Source organism: Nanorana parkeri, unplaced genomic scaffold, assembly GCF_000935625.1.
Source record: "Nanorana parkeri isolate BGI_ZX_2015 unplaced genomic scaffold, ASM93562v1 scaffold1251, whole genome shotgun sequence".
Taxonomy (NCBI): Eukaryota; Metazoa; Chordata; class Amphibia; order Anura; family Dicroglossidae; genus Nanorana; species Nanorana parkeri.
In genome coordinates this window covers 317,019-341,757 of record NW_017307519.1, presented here as the reverse complement: position 1 = coordinate 341,757, position 24,739 = coordinate 317,019, and the positions used below count along the sequence as shown (strand labels likewise).

General features: G+C 48.0%; 2 protein-coding genes across 2 annotated transcripts in view; both read left to right on the top strand.

Moving 5' to 3' along the window:
• The window catches only part of LOC108797263 (NACHT, LRR and PYD domains-containing protein 12-like), a 31,522-nt gene extending 21,608 nt beyond the window's left edge, over window positions 1–9,914 (top strand). The window contains exons 2-5 of the mRNA XM_018568834.1: window positions 1,760–1,923; window positions 3,504–3,681; window positions 4,607–4,672; window positions 8,206–9,914. Of these exons, the coding sequence (XP_018424336.1) occupies window positions 1,760–1,923; window positions 3,504–3,681; window positions 4,607–4,672; window positions 8,206–9,914 (2,117 nt within the window). The remainder of the gene's footprint in view (window positions 1–1,759; window positions 1,924–3,503; window positions 3,682–4,606; window positions 4,673–8,205) is intronic.
• A 1,011-nt stretch (window positions 9,915–10,925) lies between these two features.
• LOC108797272 (ribonuclease inhibitor-like) lies at window positions 10,926–16,494 on the top strand. Its single transcript, XM_018568844.1, has 5 exons — window positions 10,926–11,053; window positions 12,045–12,215; window positions 13,174–13,344; window positions 14,683–14,847; window positions 16,393–16,494. The coding sequence occupies exons 1-5, from the start codon at window positions 10,926–10,928 to the stop codon at window positions 16,484–16,486; spliced, it is 729 nt and encodes a 242-aa protein (XP_018424346.1). The 3' UTR covers window positions 16,487–16,494.
• The last annotated feature ends 8,245 nt before the right edge of the window (window positions 16,495–24,739 follow it).

Here is a 24,739-nt window from a genome sequence, read left to right as displayed (position 1 = left end):
GGGTCCCATGTAAAGGAAGGATTAGAAGATCGGGGGAACTGAAATAATGACTCCAAAACACTCAAAGAATCAAGCAGAGCAACAAAAAGAAACCAAGCTAAGGAAATCTTTTTGGAGTTAGGTCTCAATCACGCAAGGCTCTAAGGTCCTGAAGTATGTCCCCCATCTATGACTGTCTTCTAACGCCATGGTTCTCAACTGGTGGGTCGTGACCAAAAAGTGGGTCGTGACCCCATGTTCAGTGGGTCGGAAGGGGTTTTAACCCTTCCCTACTTTAGCCATTCTGTGCAGAATAAAATCATGTTCCAGTAAAGAAATTTTGAGCATTAATTACAGTTATGTGGACATTAAAAAGAACACCTGGTCTGAAGGTCATGCAGTCTTTCAACGGTGGAAGGGTGTTGACTTAAACAACAGAGATGTCAAGATTGTAGAGCTAGTCAGGACCATCGGAGAAGCAGCTGTCTTCACAGAACCTGGGTGTGATGGGCCATCCTGGGAGCCCTTGTATTGGAAAAACAGGAGTTTCCCTCAAGCAAGCCACAGAGAGAGGGGAATAGGCAATCTGCTATATGTCCTATCCATGGCAATCTGGTGAGGCACCAAGAGAAAGCTCAGATGTATGAGGCCTAGTGAGATCTTGTTAATTTAGAAGGAAAACGTATATTATGATCACTATCTGGAGAAGACTTTCTCTCTGTAGTATGACCAAACCCCACCACCCACACACAGGTGATTTATGCTAGACCCACTTTACATATATGATACATCATTGTATTTTTGTTTTAAAGGTCAGGTTACCGGTTTGCTCCGCAAGAAGAGAAGATGGGTCAGATGCCTTCACTATACAGTGACGGTAGGTCTTCCAAAAACGTCTAAATCAAAGCTTCTATATCCTATAGCTTCTATATAGAGTTAGGACATTATTATGTTCTAGTAGTTGTGTTATAGTTTATGTAGTTTGTATACACACACAAACACCCTCTGTGCAGAGATCTACAGAATTCACCCATGCTACCACCTTTTGGTCAAGTCTTGACCAAAGTCTGGTTTTCCCAACCCTTATATTACTCTAGTCACCTGTCAGTGGTAGGATACCCTACCTGTCAATTGTAGGGGATACCACTATTGCTGGCTAGGGGGTTGTGTGAGGTTGGGTCCCAATCAGGCCCAGATTTGAAACACTGGGGCCTGTAGGCACAAAACTCCTGGTGCCCAAAAGAAAACCCCTGTGGTAAGATTTTCCTTTTTACACAGAACATTGTCTTTTTTTAATGGCAACAATTCTACTTTTCATGGGAGAAACTGTATGTAGAGAAAGGTTGCACCATTGTATCTGCCACTAATAGGCAAAAGCCTAAAGTGCCTAACGGTAAATCTGGCCTTAGCTTCAATGAAAGAACATTTCAGTTCTCCAGTAAGTCCTACTTAGGCTGGTCGGTGCTGCGTAGGGTTGCCACCTTTTCTTCAAGCGAAACCCGAGCACTCAAACGACGAGCAAACATTTTTTGGGGAGAATGAGTGGTGGCCCATTCATATGTAAATATCACCGATGAGACTATTTTCAGTGGGGGGGCCAGTAGCCCCTATCTTAATTTTGGTTGCCCCTGTCTGCCTGACATTCTGTGTCCGGGTTTCTGCTGCCATGAAACCTGGACACAGCATTCAAAACCCGAACTGTCCGGGTGAATCCTGGACAGGTGGCAACCCTAGTGCTGCGACATTCATCCAAAGCATTTGTGTCCCTCTCGTCATCCAGGAGAACATGAGAAGTTCCATCAGCTGCTGTCTCAGTACGACTTCAATGAACTTCAACTGATCTATGACTACTTTAGAAATGACCTGATCTACATTGTGGAGTCCTCTACAGATATCGAACACCTGCTGGAGTACCTGGACTCTCGGAGTCTCCTCAATAAGGAGGTAAGTAGAAAAAGGCGCAGACTTTCTATAGAAAATGAAGCTAGCAATCAAAGCTTCGAGTGGTGGGTCAGGAACAAGAAAACTCCAACTGTGTTATGCAATAAGACAGCAGAAGCTGCTTTCTTTCAGACACTCTGTCTCTTTCGTACATTTAAAGGGTAGGGGAGGGGGATAAGTTACATTTGTGTTTGTAAAGTAAAGCTTGAGCTACTGAGTCCTGACCGTGGTTAAAGGAGAACTCAGCTTCATAGTTCTAGCCGACCTGTTACAATGAAACTGTCACAGGTCGGCTCAATAGATCGGGAAGTGAGTGACACATACCGTCGCTCGTTCACTCGATCTATCCCTGCAGAGAGCCGTGACTGTCACTCACGGCTCCCTGCAGGGATTCCCCCCTCCCCGCTCCGATCCTCCAGTGCTGAGTGGCGGAACGGACGGGGGAGGGGGCGGGTACAGCTGGCTCTGCTTCTAGATAGGCAGAGCCAGCTGTCAATCACGCAGCTGGGTGGATCTCGACAGTGATGTCGGGATCCGGCTACGGCGTCTCAGTATACCGCGAGCTGTAGCTTGCGATATACTGAGCTTTGGGTGACGGGAGGACGCTAGTGTAACGAGCCCGTGCTCGCTCGGTTCCACTCTCTCGGCACTCCTCTGCTACTAATGGATCAGATGTCAGACCGCAACGTCCGATTCTTCGAACGTCCGATAATCCGGGATTGGAACTACAGCTATGTGCCGTTCCAATCCAGCTCAGAACAAACACCAGGCCGGCTGTATGTAAGTTCCAAGAGGGATCTGCTTTATTGAAGACTAGCTCAGTATATATACAGTCCAAGAAGTCTAAACACATAACGCAATCACACATGAACAGCATGCAAACATCCCCTCCCCGATGCCTTAATGAATGAATAGGGAGGGAGGAGACACATGTGATGGGATTATCTCCTGAGTGTATCATAGCGTGATTTACTCATCTACACCTGGAGTCAGCTACTCCTAGAATCAGCCATCCTAATCCCATCATTAACACAATACAACAAAAGGACCAATAAACTGTAACAGTTCAATGTCCAGAATTATCCCCCTTCAGTGCTCCTGGAGTCACAGCCTGTACCTATAATACACACAGGGCCATCCAAATGTAATGCCAGGGAACATGTACAGTACATCCCCCCACACATAAACCTGGTAGAATGGTTCATTGTAACCCCAAGAAGTCCGAGGGGGGTCTCCATAGTTCTGGGTCCATAGTCAGTAGGAAGGAGGCTAGCCCCCAGGCTCCTCCAACAGCACCAGTGACGGTTCAGTCCGTCACAGCTAGTTTGTGTCCTCCCGTTACCCTTAGCAGAATTATGGGGAAAAGCCCTGATCCCATAGTTCTGCTTTAATGTAACACGTACAAGACCACTATATATCCCTTGGAGAAAATTTTACATACGGTGTATATCTGTCTCTGATTGAATCTTTGTATGAAGCCATCTCAGCGGGGGAGGAGTCCCTTTGGGAAGATGGAGCCAATTATATTCTCCAATATTTTGCATCTGTTCATTTCCCCTGAAATCAGTAACATTGTATCCTAGGTAAGTGTCCAGATGAAGAGAGACCAGGGGCCCTTCGTGTTCTCTGAGAAGCTGGTGCAAGATATTCTGGACGCTGGAAAAGAGGCCGTCATGGGATTCCTGGAAGGCCTCTACGATCTACAGCATTATAATTCATCGAATTATTTGTATGCACTGCGATATGAACTGGAAAAATTGGGTAACTTGAATTCAAAATTCTGTATGTTGGACATTCATTGACGTACGTTGGATAGAAGCGGATATATGTTCTTTAATACCAATATACGGAAGGCAGGGATGACCTGTATATTATTCATGGCTTACCTGAAGGCCCTTCATCTCATGGTGACCCTCTAATATATAAAACAATGACATAATAGAGGCTATAGTCGCGAGGCATAGGCACCTGTGTCCAGAGATAACTTAGCTGTGAAAGGAAACAATACAGCTTCATGTAAAACCAAATGAAACAAAGATGAACATATAAAATGAGGGAATGTGCCAAATTGATACTCAATCCGCCGTGAACATTGCCCAGTCCAATTCACGGCCTTCTTGTTTCCTTCTTGTTTCTTTCCTAAAAGGGTCCATGACTGTTTCTGCTAGCAGGTAGATAGAGCTATATGGAGAGCAGAGATGAATATTGGAGAGTCTATGTGATAGGTTGCAAAGAAGAGGTCCAAATTTTAGGTCACGGTTGACTCCGCCCAGCTGTCATTTGCGGGGATTACAACCGCCCTTCGGCAGGCCTTTCGACCCGCTTTGGATGTCCCTTCGGCTCAGTTGAGTTGAAGCATGTGCCTTAGGCTCGGCTGAGCCGCTGCTGTGAATAGCCTGTACAGCAGCCCTTCGGTTTGACTGAACCGAAGGGCTCCGGCGGTCAAAGAGAGCCGAAGGATCAGCCGAAGCTACGGCCGGATCCTTTGGCTCCTTCTTGAATAACCCCCTAAAACATAGAAGTTTTGGCTTGGGTCTTATAATAAGGGACACCTTAGTAACTAGGTGATTTTCAAAATTGCTCTAATCTTCATTGCATCCAGAGTTGGCCAGTGTTGAGGCACATGTATGATGACACCCACAAAACCAATGACTTATTGTCTCATTCTGTGATTTCCATGTTTTAGGGGACACTTTGATGCAGCAGATATTACTGGACCGGAATGGACACCCCCTGACTCCAGAGCTGAAAGGTAAATATTAGAGGTTGTCCAATAAATGGAAAGCTGAAGCATGCTGTAAGGCTGCCTGTGGTTTAAAATGTGGTATAGTCAGCACCCTATCAGTGATAGCCAAATAGTGAAGTTGGCATTCTGTGTACTGTAGTACATAGACACCTACTCCTGTCATTGTAGGTCATCTGCAGCATCATATTTACATTGCAATGAGGATGGCAATGGCATTGTAATGGCACCCCTAGGGTCTCCGAGAGCCAGCATAGGCACCAGGGTAGAAAACCTTTCAGAAGCCTCTCTTCACATCCTTAGATACAGCTTCAGTAACACGGGTCAGACACAGAAAATGGTAAAGAAAACCATGCTGTGCCAATACTGGGCAAGGCAACAGGTTGACTTTAGGAAAGTAGAGGACGAAGCGCTATGTAAGTTCCTCTGGTTAGCTTTTTGAGAGGTAAGACTCTCTCATTCCCCCACAGAACATTGCTGGGGGGACCTGGCGATTGGCAGCTCAGACACCCAATGCTGCATCATGGAAGGAAAAGGAAAGTCAAATGCTCCCCATACCTGGGAATATCAGATATTTGTGTCCGAACTAGGCAGCCGGACAAAGCAGCAAGGAACAAATATAATGTATTGGCTGGGGCATGCAGACTTTTAGGTGAAGCTGTTGCCTTGTGTTGACAAAGCAAAGTTCAGTTTAGGGGACTATAACTACGACTCAGGAAACACGACAATGACAGATTCGAATTGAGGCCCCTGGGTTGCACACATATAACTACGACTGACACATGGAATGTGGCCCACCTGCTCTTTGGAGAAAAGGTCAGACAGATTAGGAAATCCACTCCATCGCCCCTTTTTTGGCGATGGAGTGGATTTCCTAATCTGTCTGATCTTAGGGACATAATAGCAGACACTTGTGCAGCGATAACCCCCCTGAGGGAGCCGCTGTTTGCCCGCTCCACATCTAGTCGGTCTAGGGGTTGATCTACAGCTGCGCCCTATTAGCACTAACCGCCCTTCTTCTGGTGTCCATAAATTGATGTCCACTTCAGTAGTAGACAGTAGTAAACAGTTTATTGACCATGCTCTAAAGCCCACATAGTTCCAGGGTGCTTCAAGAGCCTGCACTGGTACTGGTTCTCTTCCTCTTTCCATCTCTCAGGCCTCCTCCCTGTTGGAAGTCTCAGGGAAACCTTTTCCCTCACTCCAGCCCATGCCCACCCCCAGGCCTTGGCCTAGCCTGGGGGGCATGCTGAAGAGGACCCAGCCCAAATCCATGGCTGGTCCCGGCGAGAGAGAGAGAGCACATGGCAGCTCCCACCAATATATGTACTCTATCCCAGCATGCACCACTAGCTGAGAGAAGCCCAGTGATTGGTTGCTGTACTATACATACATTACAGTATCCACCATTGGCTGTCCCACACTATGACAGAGTCACACATTTCGCCCAGGGGGGTACAGGCAAGGCTAGACACCTGGGATTAACCAGATAACTGCCACTACAAATCCAGCCAGGCTGACTACAGCCGCGGAAATCACTAAATGTATAGTAGTCACATCACAGAAGGTGATGGGCGCTACACTTGTACAGAAGGTCCTGGAGCAAAAGACAGAAAAGAATAGGCGAAAGCACACATGACAGGGCAGACAGGGCTTCACGATAGAAAGGGTTAGGTAAAAGGGGGGGGTACAAGGGGTGGCCTCTTACCTTGGTTTGGCCAATTAGGTGTGTCAGGAGGAGTCTCCCTGGTGGTCTGAGAAGGGGCGGAGGGTCAGCCAGCAGTTCAGAGTTGCCACACGGTGAGATCAGTTCCCACCCTCCCTCGTCTCATTTGGTGTTGAGGTCACGTTATGTGTGGTGCAGGGTGGTGTCGTCTGTTGCGGCGACTTATGTCGGGCTGGTCATGAGTCCAGTTGGGTGCGTCCGAGGTACCCCGTCCCGGGAGCTTGCAGGTCCCGCAGGAGTGAGGTAAAATGACTGAGGGTAGGAGCTCTCTGAGGTTTATGTACTATGTTGCCCCTGAGTCGGTGAGTTGCGGCTAGGGGCCAGTTGGTTAAGTCGTATGCAGAGCTCTACGGTAGGAGACCAAGGGTGTCTTCACAGACCTCAGCTTCACATTGATAGGAATACATTGTATTTAAACTGTTATGGTTGAATGTTTTTATATTACAGCCATTTTATATCCAACTTGGTGTGGTCTATTATTGGGTATGGGTATTTATAATGGGACAGGGCTGTAGCAAGCCATGTGAAGAATATAGCTTATGTCTTACCCTGTCATGTCTTTTCTTCTGAAAACAGTGACAGGGCGTGTGCTCAGAGTTGGTGGTTTCAGAGGTTTTAATAGGTCATGATTGATATAGAGGTGACCACTGACAGTGAGATGACCAGACAGGTTGAAACAACAGTTTCAAGGGCAGGATCACTCAAAGCTCCCAGGTTGGCAGAAACAGAAATGAGAATTTTGGTAGGAAGATCTCACTGTAAGAGTATCACGGGCATAAAAAGAAGCCGAGTCCTGACTCAGACCCTTCTGTTCCACCTATACCCATGTACCCAGGGGCGTATCTGCCGCGAGGCAAACAAGGCGTTTACCTGGGGCGGCAGATTCCCAGAGGGCGGCAATTGCTGCGGGGAGAGAAGATTGAGAGAAGGGGAGAGAACCTTAGGACATCGTAGCGGCGGTGACGTGGAGGGCGGGTTGCTGGCCGGGAACGTGGACGGCTTCTTGCGCGGACTGCGGCTCCCGGCGGTGACCATACAGCGTGCGGCGCTGGTTTGACTGCTCCGGTGAGTGATTGTTAATGTTAGTACGGGGGGGGGGCGGCGTCGCTGTCCTGCCTAGGGCAGCAGGTTTCCTAAATACATCGCTGCATGTACCCACTTTTGGATGGACTGCTCTTTTAAAACAGAAATGCTCAAATGATCTGAGTGCTTTTCTTCATAATTGCAGCTGGACCTAAAGACATCTTTAGATGGTTCCATTCTGTCTGTCCAACATGTCTGCTGCTGTTTGTGGTGAGGGCCTGTGACCACCTGACCACAAAGGCAATAGGGTGGTCTTCCAGAGCCATGAAGATTGGGTTTTGGACAACCTTGTCTAAATTTATTTTATTTTTTTTACTTTATTTCTATTACTCCAAAGACACGCTGGCAGGTTAATTGGCTCCTCTCTAAGTTGGCCCTCTATGTAGACATGTGAGATAGGGACCTTAGACTATAAGCTCCTTGAGGGTAGGGATGTGAATGTGCAACTATGTAAGGTGCTGCGCTGCCAATCCCTCCACTGGCTTCCATCCTCCACCTCCCTCTGCCAATCCCTCCACTGGCTTCCACTCGCCCAGAGGATAACATTGAAAATATTAACAGTCACTTATAAAGCCATCCACAACTTCGCCCCCGGATATATCTCAAACCTGGTCTCAATATATCACCCTAATATTTATTATTTAATATTTATGTATAATATTGTATTAATATTTTATTATAATGTATTATAATATATTATTTCTATTATTTTTCCATTCCTTTGTTTTGGCAGAAACGCAGGAACATCACAGACAACATCTGCTGGAACAAACCACGCCGAGACCCTCAGAATCTGCGGGACGGAATAAAGATCTGTATGTCTCCGATCGTTACATGGACATGATCACATCCCATGTGCGCCCCTTTAATCGGTCGTCCGAACACGAGCTGATAGACGCAGCGATAAAACATAACGACTACCTACAAAACGCCGTGGGAAGCGTTTCTCCCGAAAGGCTGTTCCGCTGGTGCCACAGGATAAGACGTGTACCGCGTGCGGTGATGGTGACCGGCGTACCAGGAATAGGGAAGACGACGCTCGTGGAGAAGCTGGTCCGCGACTGGGCAAACGGCAAATTCTATCAGAGGTTTTCTTTCGTCTTCTTCTTAAGATTCCGGGATCTCAACAAGGAAGAGAAGATCAGCTTGGAGTCGATGATCCTTCAGGAGTATCCATATCTGAAGGATCAACTTTGGAACATTTTACAGGATCCGGAAAGGCTGCTCTTCATCTTTGATGGCTTGGATGAAAGCATTCATGAAATCAATTTTAAATCGGAACAACTCCCGGGTGATATAAAACAAGTAGTAAATGTCGGGGCCGTTGTGGTTGGTTTGGCGAGACAGTCTCTGCTCAAGGGCTGCTCTTTGCTATTGACCAGCCAACCAGACAAATTAACTAGAATGGATATCAGCGTTTTCAAGAGGGTGCTGGAGGTCATTGGCTTCTTACCAAGAGAACAAAAGCTTTACATCGAGAGATTCTTCATGGACAAAGGATTATCAGACAAGGCTCTCAGCTTTTTGAGGGAGAACGGCGCCTTAAACACTTTCTGTTACAACCCATCGTACTGCTGGATCATCTGCACAGTGCTATCCACGTGCTTCAAAGGCCAACCAACCAATGATCACCAACTGATGTCATCAACGCCCAAGACGCTGACGCAGCTTTTGGTGGCTTTCACTGCCGATGTTCTGGCCAATCACAGTCCGGATAAAATGAATGCTCGGAGTCTGTTGACTTCCATTGGGCGGATGGCAGAACACGGAGTCAGGAACCATCTTACCACATTTAAAAAACAGACCTTGGAACAATTTAACGTGGACAGGACCTCAAGACTGTTTCCAAGCTTCATGAAAGAATCCTCAAGCTCCATTGAGGCGTCTTTCTCCTTCCTACATCCCATCACCCAGGATTTTTTGGCCGCCGTGGTCCATTATGTCGATTATTCTGACGAAAAGTTATACGTGTCGCTTACACAAGCCACGTGCTACATAGATAACCGCTGTGAACTATTTCTCTCGTTCCTCTGTGGCCTGGCAGATGTCTCCACCAGGACCGTTTTAGAGCCTTACCTGGGTGACTTGTCTTCTGAAGCTGCCGAGGATGTCCTCATCTGGCTTCCACCATATGCTACGAAATTTCAAATCTTGGAAAAGAGAAAGCTCCTAAATATATGTTTCAAATTCTTTGAGCTGCAGAATGAGGAATTGTTCTTAGAATGTTTCGGACCGTTCGGATCTTTCAAATTTGATCAGGTCAAAATGACCACTCTGGACTGCTCTGTGGTGTCTTTCGTACTTCAGTCCTGCGGAGAGAAGGAAGCCCTTTCTTTAAATTATTGTAACCTACAGAGAGAGGATATTGAGAAACTTGCACCTGCTCTACACTCCATACATACCTTAGGGTACAATACAAATGCATATGTCCTTATGTCTTAAGAACGCGTAAATGTCAAATGTTCCCTGGGCCGAATGTCCCACAAGGCCACTGAGGCCCGGCCTCGGGGCAGCAGGGAGTAGCGGGGCAGCAGGGGTGTGGAATTCCTACTGCCCGACAGCCTAGGACATGCAGTCTGGGAGCCGATCGGGTTCTTTTTGTTCTACATTTAGCCCGGCTTTGGGCAACCAGAGTCACATGTAGAGTGGGGAAGCTGCAGCTCATTTTCTCCAAGTGACTTGCACTTGTAATTAGCCTGCTCGTCCATCCCCCTCCATGGTCCGCTCCCACCTCCGGCTGCCTCTTCCCACTGGCCACCTCCCTCCCTGCTGTGGTTTTCGGGGTCCCCCGATCTTCTTGGGGGACCCCAGAACAAAGCAAGGTAATTCAGGATGGAGAGCGGGGGTAACAGAGTGAAGAGCATCCATTCTCCGCTCTGCTCCATGTGAACACTGAGACAGTAGAGCTGCACTACACCTACACCCTCCCCGCCACTTACCTCTCTCCCCTCTGGCCGGAGATCCTCTCTTCAGGATGGAGAGCGAGTAGCAGAGCGGAGAACGTCCGTGTGAACACTGAGACGGGAGAGCGGCACTCGCAGCCTTCCCATCTCAGCTGTCACAGGAGTTCCGGCCCAGTGCTGTGCTCAAAACTCCTGTATTGGAGGTGACAGGGTCAATAAAGAGAACCCGTCACCTCCAAATGCTATCACACAGGGGGGCTTGTTAGCTCCTGTGTGATAGCAATAACGTTAAGTAGAAGAAAAAAAAAGAAAAGTAGAAAAAAGTAATAAAATAAAAAATATATGGGGGGGTGCATTGAGGAACCTGGATTTGGGGCAGCAGAGATAGAGAGTAAATCCAGCCCTGAATGTTCCCGATGTTCTTGACCGAGTCATGCTGCTGCTTTTGTGGTGGTTGAGGACCTGACTGTGCTGTCCGGCAGAAGTGCCTGGATCACAAGTCTGAACAGAATGGAAGGGAGAACAGTGCAGTATATGTGGATATGAGCACATGTGTATGTCACTGAAATGTGTCTTATTCACTCCTTACAGGCTCAGTGACAATAAATTCAGAGATGACGGAGTCAAATTTTTATGTTCAGCATTAAAACACCCCGAGTGCAAGATACACACCCTGTGGTAAGCTATCCTATGTGATTGTATAGTTCATGATACTGTAAAATGTAAATGAAAAACAAATACGTTAGCTGGTTAAAGCTCAACTACGGACTACAGGTTTACCCCCCTTCCCGAGTCCTCCCCTTTCTTCCCCTAGATGTCCCCTGGTATTCCAGGACTTAACTCACCGTTCCTGAAGACTTAAGGCCGGTCATGTGATGCACATGGTCTTCTTCCTCCTTGCCTCTTCTCCAGGAGGTTCTCATAGGGGTTTTCAATTAAGCAGATAGCAACGCTGAGGTGATAAGGACGGTGCCACTTCCCTGCACCATTACATAGGGCATGCAAGACTCTGGGAAGAAGACCCCTCAGAAGTGGGTCTATGACTCCCCGAACTCACAGTATGTCCCCGGTCTTCCAGGTTGAGTGAGTGTGGTGTCATTTAAACCTAGAATACTGAGGACATCTTGTGGCAGAGAAGAGGAACTGCAAGGGGCGACTCTGAAGTTAAAGGAGAACTATGGGGTTAAGTCTTTTCCCCATATGGGCATCTTTAAATGGTAAAAATAAGTCCAGAGTTAGATTTTTTGACTTTTGTTAATTTATTGTAACAGTGTTGCAGAATTAAAGTGTAGGTCCAGCCAAAAACTTTCCAACCCCCCCTCCCCGTCAGGTTTTTACTGCTCTGTTAGGGAGATTTCTCTCGCACCCTATCCTGCTGACAATGTTTACCAGACAGGAAGTGAGGGGAACCCTTCAACAGCAACAGTCTCTCACTTCCTGTCTGGTGAAACTTGTCAACCAGACAGGAAGTGAGGCGGGTTAATCTCTGCAACGGAGCCCCGAATAGCAGTAAAAACCCAACATGGGTTCTAATCCTTCTCCACGCTTTCCAAACCTTCCTAGCCCAACGTACACTCGAAATCTGCACTCAGATTTTAGAATTAAATTATAAACTTTGAGCAATTTTCTTTTTCTTAATCAGATTTGTTTTATATTCCATTCCCCGTAGTTTGCAACAAACTGGACTGACGGACCGTGCCTGCTCGTACCTAGGACCTGCACTACGTGAGAACAAGTCCCTAAGAAGTCTTCTGCTGTCTTACAACAGGCTGGAGGGGCCTCACTTTGGTGACCTGGTGGCGGCTTTGTCCAGCCCGCCATGTCAATTAGAGGAACTGGAGTGAGTAGAATTGGTGTAGACGAGACAGGATTTGTTGGGATTGGTTGCGCCTGTTCACCGACACGTCTGATCTGATGGAAAAACTGGCATTGGGCCATGAGAAGGTTTTTTAACGTTTGAAGGGATGCCCTAATGGATTTGGGTCATTTGTTCTAGTCTTATACATTTTAAAATGTTCTTATATAGCTGCCACATATCTTTATACTCTTGATAAAGATGGGTTGACCTCCATTGAAACGTTGATAATAAAATGTTGACTCCTTGACGTATCCCCACCCAAGAAGACCTCTATACCTACTTTGTATACATACAGTGTATTAGGGATGAGCTTGGGTTTGGTCCAAACTCTAGCTTATCTGATTCTGGAAGTTAGGCATCAGTGCACGCCCAACCAGTTGGTGACCTCATTTTGCCCCATCAGTCCCATCCCATCATGCCTTAGAGATACAACAGGAAGTAATCAAAAAACTCCAAACTGGGCAGAAACACCATCGTAGACCACGGGAGCAGGTGTCCACCTTGGAAGATTTACTCTCAACCCCATCCCATCATGCCTGAGAGATTTACTCTCAGTCCCATCCCATCATGCCTTAGAGATACAACAGGAGGTAATCAAAAAACTCCAAAGTGAGCAGAAACACCATCGTAGACCACAGGAGCAGATGTCCACCTTGGAAGATTTACTCTCAACTCTTATTCCAATAACAGCTGTGAAATTGGATTTTGGATTTTCTTTCACTTTTGGTCCTGGTGACAATGGTGAATCTCCCCATACAGAGGGGGCAAAAAAAGAAATGTAAACCTGACAAGTGGGGTCAATCAATAATTTTGAGCTCTCTGCAAAGTTCTGGCATGAACTGGATGGACCTTGGTCTTTATTCAACCTTGCATACTATGTTACTATGTTACACTTTAATTCATCCTTCCCATGTTCTTACGTTCTGGCTTCTTCCTCCAGTTTGAGCAGCACCTCCCTGACGGACACTTCCTGCTCCCCGTTGGCATTGGGAATAAGAAATAACCAATCTCTGAAGATACTCAGCCTGTCGTACAATCATTTGACCGGTCCTTACTTTGGTGACATGATGGAGGCTTTGTCCAGTCCAAGCTGCACGGTAGAGCAATTGATGTGAGTATGACATCACGGCACAGAGCTGGAGGACTATCAGAGGAGTGACCGGTACACTTTAAGGACCAGTTCACATCTTTGCATTATAAAAAGGTGTGTTCCAAATTTTTAGCACAACGGGGCTTTAAAGAGAACCTGTTACTTTGGTAGGATAGGAAAAAAAAGGAGGAAGGGAGGAAATTAAGGATGGAGGGGGAGGGAAGGATGGAGGAGGAGGGAGGGAGGGAGGGGAGAAGGAAGGGAATCCAGGTAGGAATAACTAAAGGGACGGAGGAAGGAAAAAAAAGGAAAGGGAGGAAGGAAGTAAATGAAGAAAGGAACTCAGGAAAAGAAAGGAAGGGAAGAGAGAGGGAAAAGTGAAAGGAAATTAAGGAAGAATGGAAGGGAGGGAGCAGAGAAGGAACAAGGGAGGGTAAATGAAATGAGGGAGGAAGGAAAAGAAAAGGGAGGAAGGAAGCATTAAAGCCTTTAGGATGTGAATGAAGGAAAAATGGAAGGTTGGGAGCTAAGAATGAAATAGGTAGGGAAGGGAATGGAGGAAAGAAATGAAGGAGGGAAAGGAAAGGAAGAGAGGAAGGAGAGAGGGAATAGTGGAAGGAAATTAAGGAAGAATGGAATGGAGGGAGTAAAGAAGAAATAGAGAAGGAAGGTTAAGGGACGGGAAGAAGGAAATGAAGAAAGGAAGGGAAAGGAAAAAAAGAAAGAGGGGATATTGGAAGGAAATTAGGGAAGAATGGAAGGGAGGAAGGAAGGGTAGGGGAAAGGAGGGAGGAAAGAAAAGCAAAAGAATAAAAGGAAGAGCTAAAGCCTAAAGATAGCGAATGAAGGAATAATGGATGGAAAGGAGCAGATAAGGAAAAAGGAAGGAAGGGTAAGAAAAAGGAGGGAGGAAGGAAAAGAAAAGGAACGAGAGGAGGGAAATGGAGGAAGGAAGGAGAGAGGGAAAATTGGAAGGAAATAAAGGAAGACTGGAAAATAGGGAGCAGAGAAGGAATAAGGAAGGGTAAGGGAGGGAAGGAAGGAAGGAAGGAAGGAAGGAAGGAAGGAAGGAAGGAAGGAAGGAAGGAAAAGAGAGGAAGGAAGGAAGGGAGGAAATTAAGAAAGGGAGGGAGGAAGGGAAGAGTGAAAGGAAGAAAGAAAATGAAGAAAGAGAGGGAGGAAAGGAAGAATGGACGGAGAGTGGGCAAAAGGGAAAGAAATCAAGGAACAATGGAAGGAGCAAAGAAAGCAAAAAAGGAAAGAATACAGATTGTAAATTTAGTATATTCTAAATATGTAAATACAAATAAACTGATTTGGGGGGGTCACCTTGACCTTTTTTTTCTCCCTCTCGGACAGGTTGCAGGAGATTTTGCTAGAGGATGAACACCTCCCATTGCTGGTACCTCTGAGTAACAACAAGAACCTCACGTATCTAGAGCTGAACCATAACAACCTCACCGGTGCCTCCACCGCTCACCTCCGAGAGCTCATCCTGCAGTCGCCCAGCCTGAAGGAGATCTGGTATGTAGAACAAAGACCAGACAGATGGCTCCATATCTTCTCTGTCTATTGTCCTATTGTGTTATCCTTTCCTGAGGTATGATATGAAGGTGGAGGAAAGGAAACAGCTATAGTGACTCTGGGCAAAATCACATAATGTCATCTATGATGCCCTTTGTCAGTATCATTATCCCAGCGTTGTGAGTCCCCCCGGTAACAGTTTTATTACCTGTGGATCCCGGCAGCAGGTCCGTATATTTTATTTTTCCACTTCCTTCAACAGGGTGATGAAGATATTTTATTATCTGCTCACAATCTCTCCTTCTTCCTCCTAGCCTCTATTTTAATCGTAGACTGCCCTATGAAGATAGAAGATCATTGTCAGAGCTGAGGAATCAGAAACCAGGCCTTCATATTTCAATTGATTGAACTCAATGGGCATGTCAATGGCTCTGATATTGAGAGTGGTACATTCACCGTGATGATGAGACCCGTACATTCACTGTGAGACCAAGACCTGCTCAGCTGATGTAATAGGAGACCCATACATTGACTGTGAGGATGAGAACTGCACAAGCCCTTGATATGAGACCCGTACGTTCGCTGTGATGATGAGACCCGTGCATTCACTGTGAGACTAAGACCTGCTCAACTGATGTAATATGGGACCCTTACATTCACCGTGGTGATAAGCTCCTGTACAAGGGCCTTGATATGAGACCCGTACATTCGCTGTGATGATGAGACCCGTACATTCACTGTGAGACTAAGACCTGCTCAACTGATGTAATATGGGACCCTTACATTCACCGTGGTGATAAGCTCCTGTACAAGGGCCTTGATATGAGACCCGTACGTTCGCTGTGATGATGAGAGCCGTGCATTTACTGTGAGACTAAGACCTGCTCAATTGATGTAATAGGAGACCCATACATTGAATGTGAGGAAGAGACACTTGATATGAGACCCGTACGTTCGCTGTGATGATGAGACCCGTGCATTCACTGTGAGACTAAGACCTGCTCAACTGATGTAATATGGGACCCTTACATTCACCGTGGTGATAAGCTCCTGTACAAGGGCCTTGATATGAGACCCGTGCGTTGGACGTGATGATGAGACCCATACATTCAGCTTTCAAAGCCTTCAAACCATCACCTCTACAGACCCGGCAATAAAGAAAATGTGCTATCTGTGGACAGGGCGTGCATACATAAGAGAGACATACAAATGGCATGTGTTCTGTTTTTTATCCCAACCCTGTAGCTGACACATTTGCCTGGCATCTTGTCCTGGGGGACAGAAAGTGAAGGAATACCTTCAAATGAATGGTTGTAACCAGAACAGGTTCTGAGGGAACTCTTCCAATGGAGACACCAGTTATGCCCCAAGATGGTATTTGCCCTAAACGTACAACACTTCCCGCTGTTCCTCTAAGACATGGGCCACATTCACCATGAAAGTCTCTTTAGAAAGGACGTGGGGGCTTGTTGAGTGACATTTTGCTTTCTGACAACTGTGAAGACATTTTAATATCTGTTCATATTCTCACTTTCTTTCTTCTAGCCTCTATTTTAATCATAGACTGCCCCGTGAAGACAGAAGATCATTGTTGGAACTGAGAGCTCAGAAACCAGGCCTTGAAATTTCAATCGACTGAACTCAATGGGCATGTAAAGGACTCTCATATTGAGGGTGGTACATTCGCTGTGATATGAGACCCGTACATTCACTTTGATATGAAACCCATACATTCTCCATGAGGATGAGACCCATACAATGGCTGTGATATGAGACCCGTACATTCACTGTGATATGAGACCCATACAATCTCTGTGATATCAGACCTGTACATTCTCCATGAGGATGAGACCCGTACATTCGCTGTGATATGAGACCCGTACCTTCGCTGTGAGGATGAGACCCGTACATTCTCCATGAGGATGAGACCTGTACATTCGCTGTGAGGATGAGACTCATACAATCGCTGTGATATGAGACCCGTACATTCGCCCTGAGGATGAGACTCATACAATCACTGTGATATGAGACCTGTACATTCCCTTTGAGGATGGGACCCGTACAGTGGTTGTGATATGAGATCTGTACATTCAGGGGCCTACCTACCTTGGGTGCCTGAGGCCAGGGGTGGAGGTGCTGGCAGTGCATGTTACCGGGGGGTGCAGTGTTGGCAGCACATATTACGGGGAGGCTTGCAAGGTACCTCTGTCCGGTGTCCTGCCCAACTCACTGACATTACTGGTTGCCAGGAGTTGGGTGGGACTCGAGCCGGAGCGTCCCACTCAGCTCCCGGCAACCCGTGACGTCAGTGAGCTGGGCAGAACGCCGGACAGTGTCACAGGTTGCTAAGAGCTCTTGGCAACCTGGGACGCTTTGGACAGATAGGGGGCAACAGGCACACCTGCCGCCCCCCCACGTTACCCAATGAGAAGCCGCCTGAGTCAACTGCCTATATAGAGATGGCCCCGTGTACATTCACTGTGAAGATGAGACCCATGCATTCAACTTTCAGATACTTTAAACCTTCAACTCTACAGACCTGACAATGCAAATATTCAATCCACAAAACTGTATAGATGTTTCAATCATTAATATTCTATTTACCAAATCTTTGAGTGATAGACAAAACGATACATCTGGATCAATTCTCAGTGTAAAGGAACCAAATGAAGAATAACTGCTCTAGGGCCCATGAGTCAGGGGACCCAACCATGAATGCTCCTCCCCGTGATTTGCCGCCTGTGTATTCATAATACATTCTATACCAAATAAAACAGATTTGTCTTTCCATCACGTCCCATTTTCATGTATTTATCTGCTGTTTGAACCTCCAGGAACCTTATAAAGATTGAAAAGGGTGAATCTTCTGTTCCAACATGACTGCGCACCAGTGCACAAAGCAAGGTCCATAAAGACATGGATGGGGGAGTTTGGGGTGGAGGAATGTGACTGGCCTGCACAGAGTCCCTGACCTCAACCCCATAGAACACCTTTGGGATGAATTAGAGCGGAGACTGCGAGCCCCTCCCCCAACATCTGACCTCACAAATGGTCCTTCCCAGAAGAGTTGAAGCTCTTCTGGGAGCAAAGGGCGGAGCCAACCCAATACTGAACCCTACGGATTAAGACTGGGATGCCATTAAAGTTCATGTGCGTGTAAAGGTCGGCGTCCCAATACTTTTTGCAATATAGTGATACATATGATAGCAAAATTGGAAACTTTGATTTTTCCATTATTTCTTTGGGATATTTTGGCAAAATTTGACCATTTTAAAATGCACCGGAGTCAAAAGGGAAGGCAACGTTTAAGGAGGTATTCAGGGTGCAGTGGTCTTTAAAGGAGAACTATGGGGTCAGTGTTTTTCCCCATAGCTCTCCTTAGGGTAACGGGAGGACACAAACTAGCGTCCTCCCGCCACCCTAAGCTCAGTATATAGGGAGCTGCAGCTCGCGGTATACTGAGACGCCGAAGCCGGGGGGGATCCCGACAACGATGTTGAGATCCGCCCAGCTGCGTGAGTGACAGCTGGCTCTGCCTATCTAGAGGCAGAGCCAGCTGTACCCGCCCCTCCCCCGTCCGTTCCGCCAGTCAGCGCTGGAGGATCAGAGCGGGGAGGGGGGAATCCAGCCCCTCCCGTCACGGCAGAGAGCTGTGACAGGATCGAGAGGTGAGCGAGCACCGGTATGTGTTCGCTCACTTCCCGATCTACTGAGCCGACCTGTGACAGTCTCATTGTCACAGGTCGGCTAGAACTATGAGGTGAGTGAGAAGCACCCCCCCCCTCATAGTTCTCCTTTAAGGTGATCTTTAAAAGTCAAATCCGACGTCTGAAAGCTTTACTTCATATCAGGGGCGTAGCTAGAAATCACGGGGCCCCATAGCGAAATTTTGTATTGGGCCCCCGTGATGGCTAGTTATGCCACTTGCAGAGCCCACCTGAGAGTGACCCTGCAGAGCCCACCGTAGACTCTGTATAGTGGGCTCTGCAGGGTCTCAGATGGGCTGCACACCTCTTACCTGTCAGCGCTGTCCGCCTCCGTGGTCACCGGGGCCCCGCCTCCTCTTCCGTCCCCCGGGCCCCGCCTCCTCTTACATCACTGGCCCCACCTGCTCTTAGGTCGCTAGCCATTGATGTAAGAGGAGGCGGGGTTGCTCTTAGGCGTGCCCCGCCCCCTCCTTCACTGCGAACGCCGGCCTCTTCTGCCGTAGCTGCTGGCTGTCCCTGACACAGCTCCGCAGCGGCTGTGAGGGGGAAACACAGCTGCTGAGCTGTGTCAGTGACAGCCAGCACCGTTACATGCCATAGCGACCCAGGCTGCCCACACGGCATCAGAGGGATGCCCCGGCCGGGCCCCCCTGTGCCCGGGCCCCATAGCGGCTGCCTGGGTCGCTATGTCGATTGTTACGCCGCTGCATCATATCAAGGGCATGACGAAACAGCCATCTAGAGAAGACCTTCATCCATTTCACAACAGTGATTACTCATCATGAGAAAGCTCCGTGATGTGAAAGCATGGGCATGGTCTCATGACCTTGAATAGTAATTAAGCTTTCAGATGTTGGATTTGGCCGGTAATGGCCACCTCATTCATGGTGGATATCTTGTCACAGCTGGACAGGGTTGGGATCTGTAGCCTCATTGGAAGGAGGTGAGCCAGTATCTTCCATGCGGCATCAGGTTTTTCATTTGTTATCACTAGGGATGCACCGATACCGATACTAGTACCAGTGCCGATGCCGAGTATTTGGGCAAATACTCGCCCAAATGATCCGATGCCTAGCCCAATACTTCGGGCATCAGGAAGCCGGCTCCATGCTCCCTCGTCACTTGGGACGACAGAGCATGGAGTCGGCTTCCCGGCCAATCAGGAAGCCGGGCAGCGTGTAATGACTCGCTGCCCGGCTTCCTGATTGATGGGGAAGCTGGCCAAGCAGAAAGCCGGGTACCATGTAATGACACGATGCCCGGCTTTCTGATTGGCCGGGAAAGCCGGCTTCATGCTCCATCGTCACCTCATGACGAGGCCAATGGCTTCCCGGCCAATCAGGAAGCCGGGCGTCACGTCATTACACAGCGCCCGGCTTCCTGAGTGGCCAGAAAGCCGGCTCCATACTTTCTTGTCACATAGCAACGAGAAGCATGGGGGCGGCTTCCCTTCTAATCGGGACGCCAGTGGCGAGTCTTTACACGCCGCCTGGCTTCCTGAATGGGACTGCCGGTATCGGTTTTCGGTATTGGCAAGTGCTGGAAAAAAAATATCGGTAGTCGTACTCCATACCGAAATACCGGTATCGTTGAATCCCCAGTTATCACGTACCTGGTAGAGGACCGACTTGGTTGAGGAGGCCGCCTTTGCGTCTCTTGCCTCACACCCCTGGAAGTGGGGACAGGGAGTGAACAGACAGAGGGTAGCACGGGTGCTGACATGTTCGGGCCCAGTGCCTGGCAGACGTCAAGCAATAGGTTCTCTGGGAAGGTCGGCAGGACTGGAAGCCAGCTGAGGGATCAGCGTGGTCAGGAGCAGGACTGGAGAGAAGTCAAGCAAGCCAGGGGTCAAAGCCAGACGGTCAGCACGGTACGAGGGAGCAGGCAGAGGCAGAGTCCAGGAACAAGCAGAAGCCAAGGCAGGCAGCAGTCAATCGTAGTTAAAGCAATCCGGGTCAAGGCAACAGGTGATCAAACTTAGCAGAAACAGAGGAACACAGGAACTAAAGATGTAAGACCATTCAGCACTGATCAATGGAACTGTCCAGTTCACATAGGGTCATCATTCAGAAGAAGACTTGTCACTTCCTGTGCGCCACGTTAGCACCCCAGCGCATTTTTTCCGATGGTACGGAATGCTGGGACCCGCGCATGCGCCGTAGCGCGTGAACAATTGTGTTTATAAGGAACCTCTTCATTGTACGGTCAAGCAGAAAGTTACTTTTCCCTTGCTTGCCCACTGATCCGTTCACCTGCCAAGTGCAATCATCATGCCTTGTCACAGACCAAGAGAGTCCTTAGCCCGGTGCAGGCTTCAACCAGATTGACTTGGACCCACGCAAGGTTTATTCTCCTTACTCCAAGGGGCGGCAAGGGGAGATTTTCCAGCTCGCCGACTACCTGCAACTATTCACGGCCAAGGCCGGATTTCCCACAAGGCCAACCAAGTCCCGGCCTCAGGGCAGCAGGGAGCAGAGGGGCAGCAGGGGTGTGGAATTTCTATCTCCCGACCTCCCGGGACATGCAGTTCCGGGCATCGGGCGGGTAGTTGTTCTCTACATTTAGCCCTGCTTTGGGCAAGCACATACATCGGAGCGCCTACGTGCGTAAACGAAAATTGCACTGCACATGTCACATATCGTCGCCAACGTCAGAGTGAGAGCAATCATTCTAGACCCATCAATCACTGTTAGCACTAAACTGATGAGCCGTAAAAGACTTTAAAGCGTCGCCTATGGGAAATTTTGGGTATTGAAGTTTTTTGCGGCTTCAAGGGCGAACGCAATTATAAAGCTTCACGTGTTTGGTATCTATTTACCCGGCGTGACCCCGCCTTTTATATTTTACCCCAAGAAATGGGTATTCTATTCTGTTTCTGTGCGCTAAATTTCATTTTAGTGTATTTTTATCCTAAAAATACCGGTTTGATAAACATTTGCGCAAATACCGTGCGACATAAAAAACTGCAACCAGCATTTTTTTATTCTACAGGGTGTCTGCTTTCAGAAAATATATCATTGTTTGGGGGTCTGGAGCTGTTTTCTAGCCCAAAAATTCTGATTTTATCATATGTGTGCAAAGAAGCGGCTCCGGGCCGCAATTGGTAATACTGCAATTTGCTATGGGGGTTGGGGCCCGGGGGGCAATAGGTGGACCTTGCTTTTTAGTACAGGGTTCACTTTAAACTGGAATTGGGCTTTAAAGGAGAATTATGAGGCGAGTGATTTTCACTCAGCCTCATAATCTGAGCCGACCTGTGACAATGAGACTGTCACAGGTCGGCTCAATAGATCGGGAAGTGAGAGAACACATACCGTCGCTCGCTCACTTCTCAATCTATCTGTGCAGAGAGCCGTGACTGTCACCCCCCTCCCCGCTCCGATCCTCCAGCGCTGACTGGCAGGACGGATATTACTTTACATTTATCGACATTAAAGGAGAACTATGACATGAGTGATTTCCACTCACCTCATAGTTCTAAGCCGACCTGTGGCAATGAGACTGTCACAGGTCGGCTCAGTAGAACGGGAGGTGAGGGAACACATACCGGATTCCCTCACCTCTCGATCCTGTCACGGCTCACTGCCGTGACAGGGGGAGGGGCTGCATTCCCCTCTCACCGATCCGATCTGCCAGCGCTGACTGGCGGAACGGACGGGGGAGGGGGCGGGTACAGCTGGCTCTGCCTCTAGATAGGCAGAGCCAGCTGTCAATCACGCAGCTGGGTGGATCCAGACAGAATTGTCGGGATCCGTCCCGGCTGCGGCGCTCACAGTATATTGCGGGCAATAACCTGCCATATACTGAGCTTTGGGTACTATCCTTGTCGCAATCCTTACCGATATGTCCCTTGTAGTGGGGGGTGCTCGCAGTGACTGCGGATGGCGCCGCGAATGTCAGCAGAATTGTAGAAATGTCACCAGCACACCAGTCCTTTTAGCGCTTTCGGGACCACACAGGTTCCCTTCATCAGGCAACGCTAAAGCCTTGTTGGTCATATGACAAAAAAACTTCAATAAATTAAGCTTTTGCTGTCCTAAAAGTACTGGTGTGCTGGTGACCTTTCTACAATTATACTGAGCTTTGGGTGACGGGAGGACGCTAGTTTATGTCCTCCCGTGACCCTAAAGAGAAGAACTATGGGGAAAAACACTGACCCCATAGTTCTCTTTTAAGAAATGGCTCCGGACAGCAAGTGGTTAACATTGCAATTTGCTATCCGGGTAGGGGCCCTGGGGCAATAAGCGGACCTTGCTTTTTAGTACGAGGTCCACTTTAAACTGGAGTTGGACTTAAATGCAATAACGTAGCTGCATAGTTTTAGTTTACAGGCACGGAAAATGGCAACTGTAACTTTGTAACTAATAAACAACAAATGATAAACCGGCAACAAAGTGACATCAAAAGGGGACTTTTTCTCCGATGGTAACTGGAAATATGCGCTCCCTTCCATTGTAAAAATAATACAAGAAGGTGTGTGTGGCTCTCATTCAGTGAAACGCATGCATCGTATGATGGAAGGTTCAGATGATGACAGTGACAAGGAGGTGGGACCCGCCCTAAAATATAAACAGGTCAAACAGGTTTTTTTTTATTCCCGTTGCCAAAGCATCTATCGGAGGTCGTTGATGTAAGTAAATGAACACACTTCCTGGGAGCCGAGAGTCTCTGTAACACTTTGCAGTGTCGGCGTTACATTAGCAAAGAGAAGGATAGAATTTCGAAGTCTGAGAAATACCGAAGGAGGCCAACGAAAACAGAAGACGACTGAGAGAGAACGATCGCCGTACGGCGGGACGGGACTGGCCGAGTTGAAAAAGATCTCGCTTCCTCCTCAAGAGTAAATATGAAACGTTGTGTAGAGGCCGGGAGCTGAGACGGCTTCCTGGTTTAAGTGTCAGCGGGGTAAGGGCGAGACGTCACCAAGGTCCTGAGGATCCAGTAACAGGTACACTTTTGAAACTTTTTGGGTTCAAACTTTATAGAGATCCTGTTCTGCGCATTAAAACGTATATTTCTTTTGTATTAAAAGCCCTATACAAAGGATACATTGTTCGCCTGAGATCCAGGGAGAGATGAAATAAAAAAGAATTAGAATTGAACAATGTTTCCTGTTATGGTTGAAGTGGAACTATGGGGTCAGGGCTTTTCCCCGTAGCTCTCCTAAGGGTCACGGGAGGACACAAACTGACCCAAAGCTCAGTATACCACGGGCTACAGGTGGCGGTATACTGAGACGCCGCAACCAGGACGGATCCCGACATTGCTGTCTGGATCCACCCAGCTGCGTGAGTGACAGCTGGCTCTGCCTATCCAGTCAGCGCTGGAGGATCGGACAGGGGAGGGGGGAATCCCTGCAGGGAGCCGTGAGTGACGGCTCTCTGCGCGGATAGATCGAGAAGTGAGCGAGCGACGGTATGTGTTCGCTCACTTCCTGATCCACTGAGCCGACCTGTGACAGTCTCATTGTCACACGTTGGCTCAGATTGTGAGGCTGAGTGATTTTCACTCGCCTCATAGTTCTCCTTTAAAGTGGAACTCTCTTTGATGATTTGGATAGCGCGTCAGGTCTTCAGTGTGCTCCGTGCCTCCGTTGTAATGGAGAACAAACGTTCACACCTCCCTTCCTGTTCTACGACAATCGTCATCTACTTTGACACGTTCCATGGTGATTGGATAGAGAAGACCAGTGTGGCCACTGGCAGAACTACCAGGGCATGTGCGACCGGGCCCTGGGAAACTGCCAAGTGGGGGGGCGGAAAGAAAGAAGAGGGTCTAGTAAGTGCCAAGGCAGGTGGTGGGGGGGTTGGGCCTTCGTGGTTTCTTGCACTGGGGCAGGTTTTTTGTTACGTCTCTGCGTCCCAGATAGCAAGGATAACTTGCCACAAACTTGTGTCGGGGTTAAATTGTAATTTTGTTAACTTGCTGCACACATTCCTGGCAGGTTGTAGACTTGCAGAACACTCGCAGCACAAGTTCTAGGCGACACTTTTTGAATTTGTAGCAAATTTTCTTGGCAAGTCTACAGCAAGAGTCCTGCAGGTCTTAGCAAGAGCTCTGCAAGCTCGCTGGTCTGGAGACTTGCAATGCAGACTCGCTGTAATTGTGCAACAAAATTGTGAAGCTTGGCAAGTCTGCAAGAGTTTAGCAAGTCATTTTCAAACTTGCAGCACAATTTCTTGCTA

Excerpts from the sequence above, each read along its gene's own strand:
- LOC108797272 (XM_018568844.1), top strand. The coding sequence starts at position 10,926 with ATGTGTATGTCACTGAAATGTGTCTTATTCACTCCTTACAGGCTCAGT. Across the intron at positions 11,054-12,044 it reads TGCAAGATACACACCCTGTG|TTTGCAACAAACTGGACTGA; the intron begins GTAAGCTATCCT and ends CATTCCCCGTAG. Across the intron at positions 12,216-13,173 it reads TGTCAATTAGAGGAACTGGA|TTTGAGCAGCACCTCCCTGA; the intron begins GTGAGTAGAATT and ends TTCTTCCTCCAG.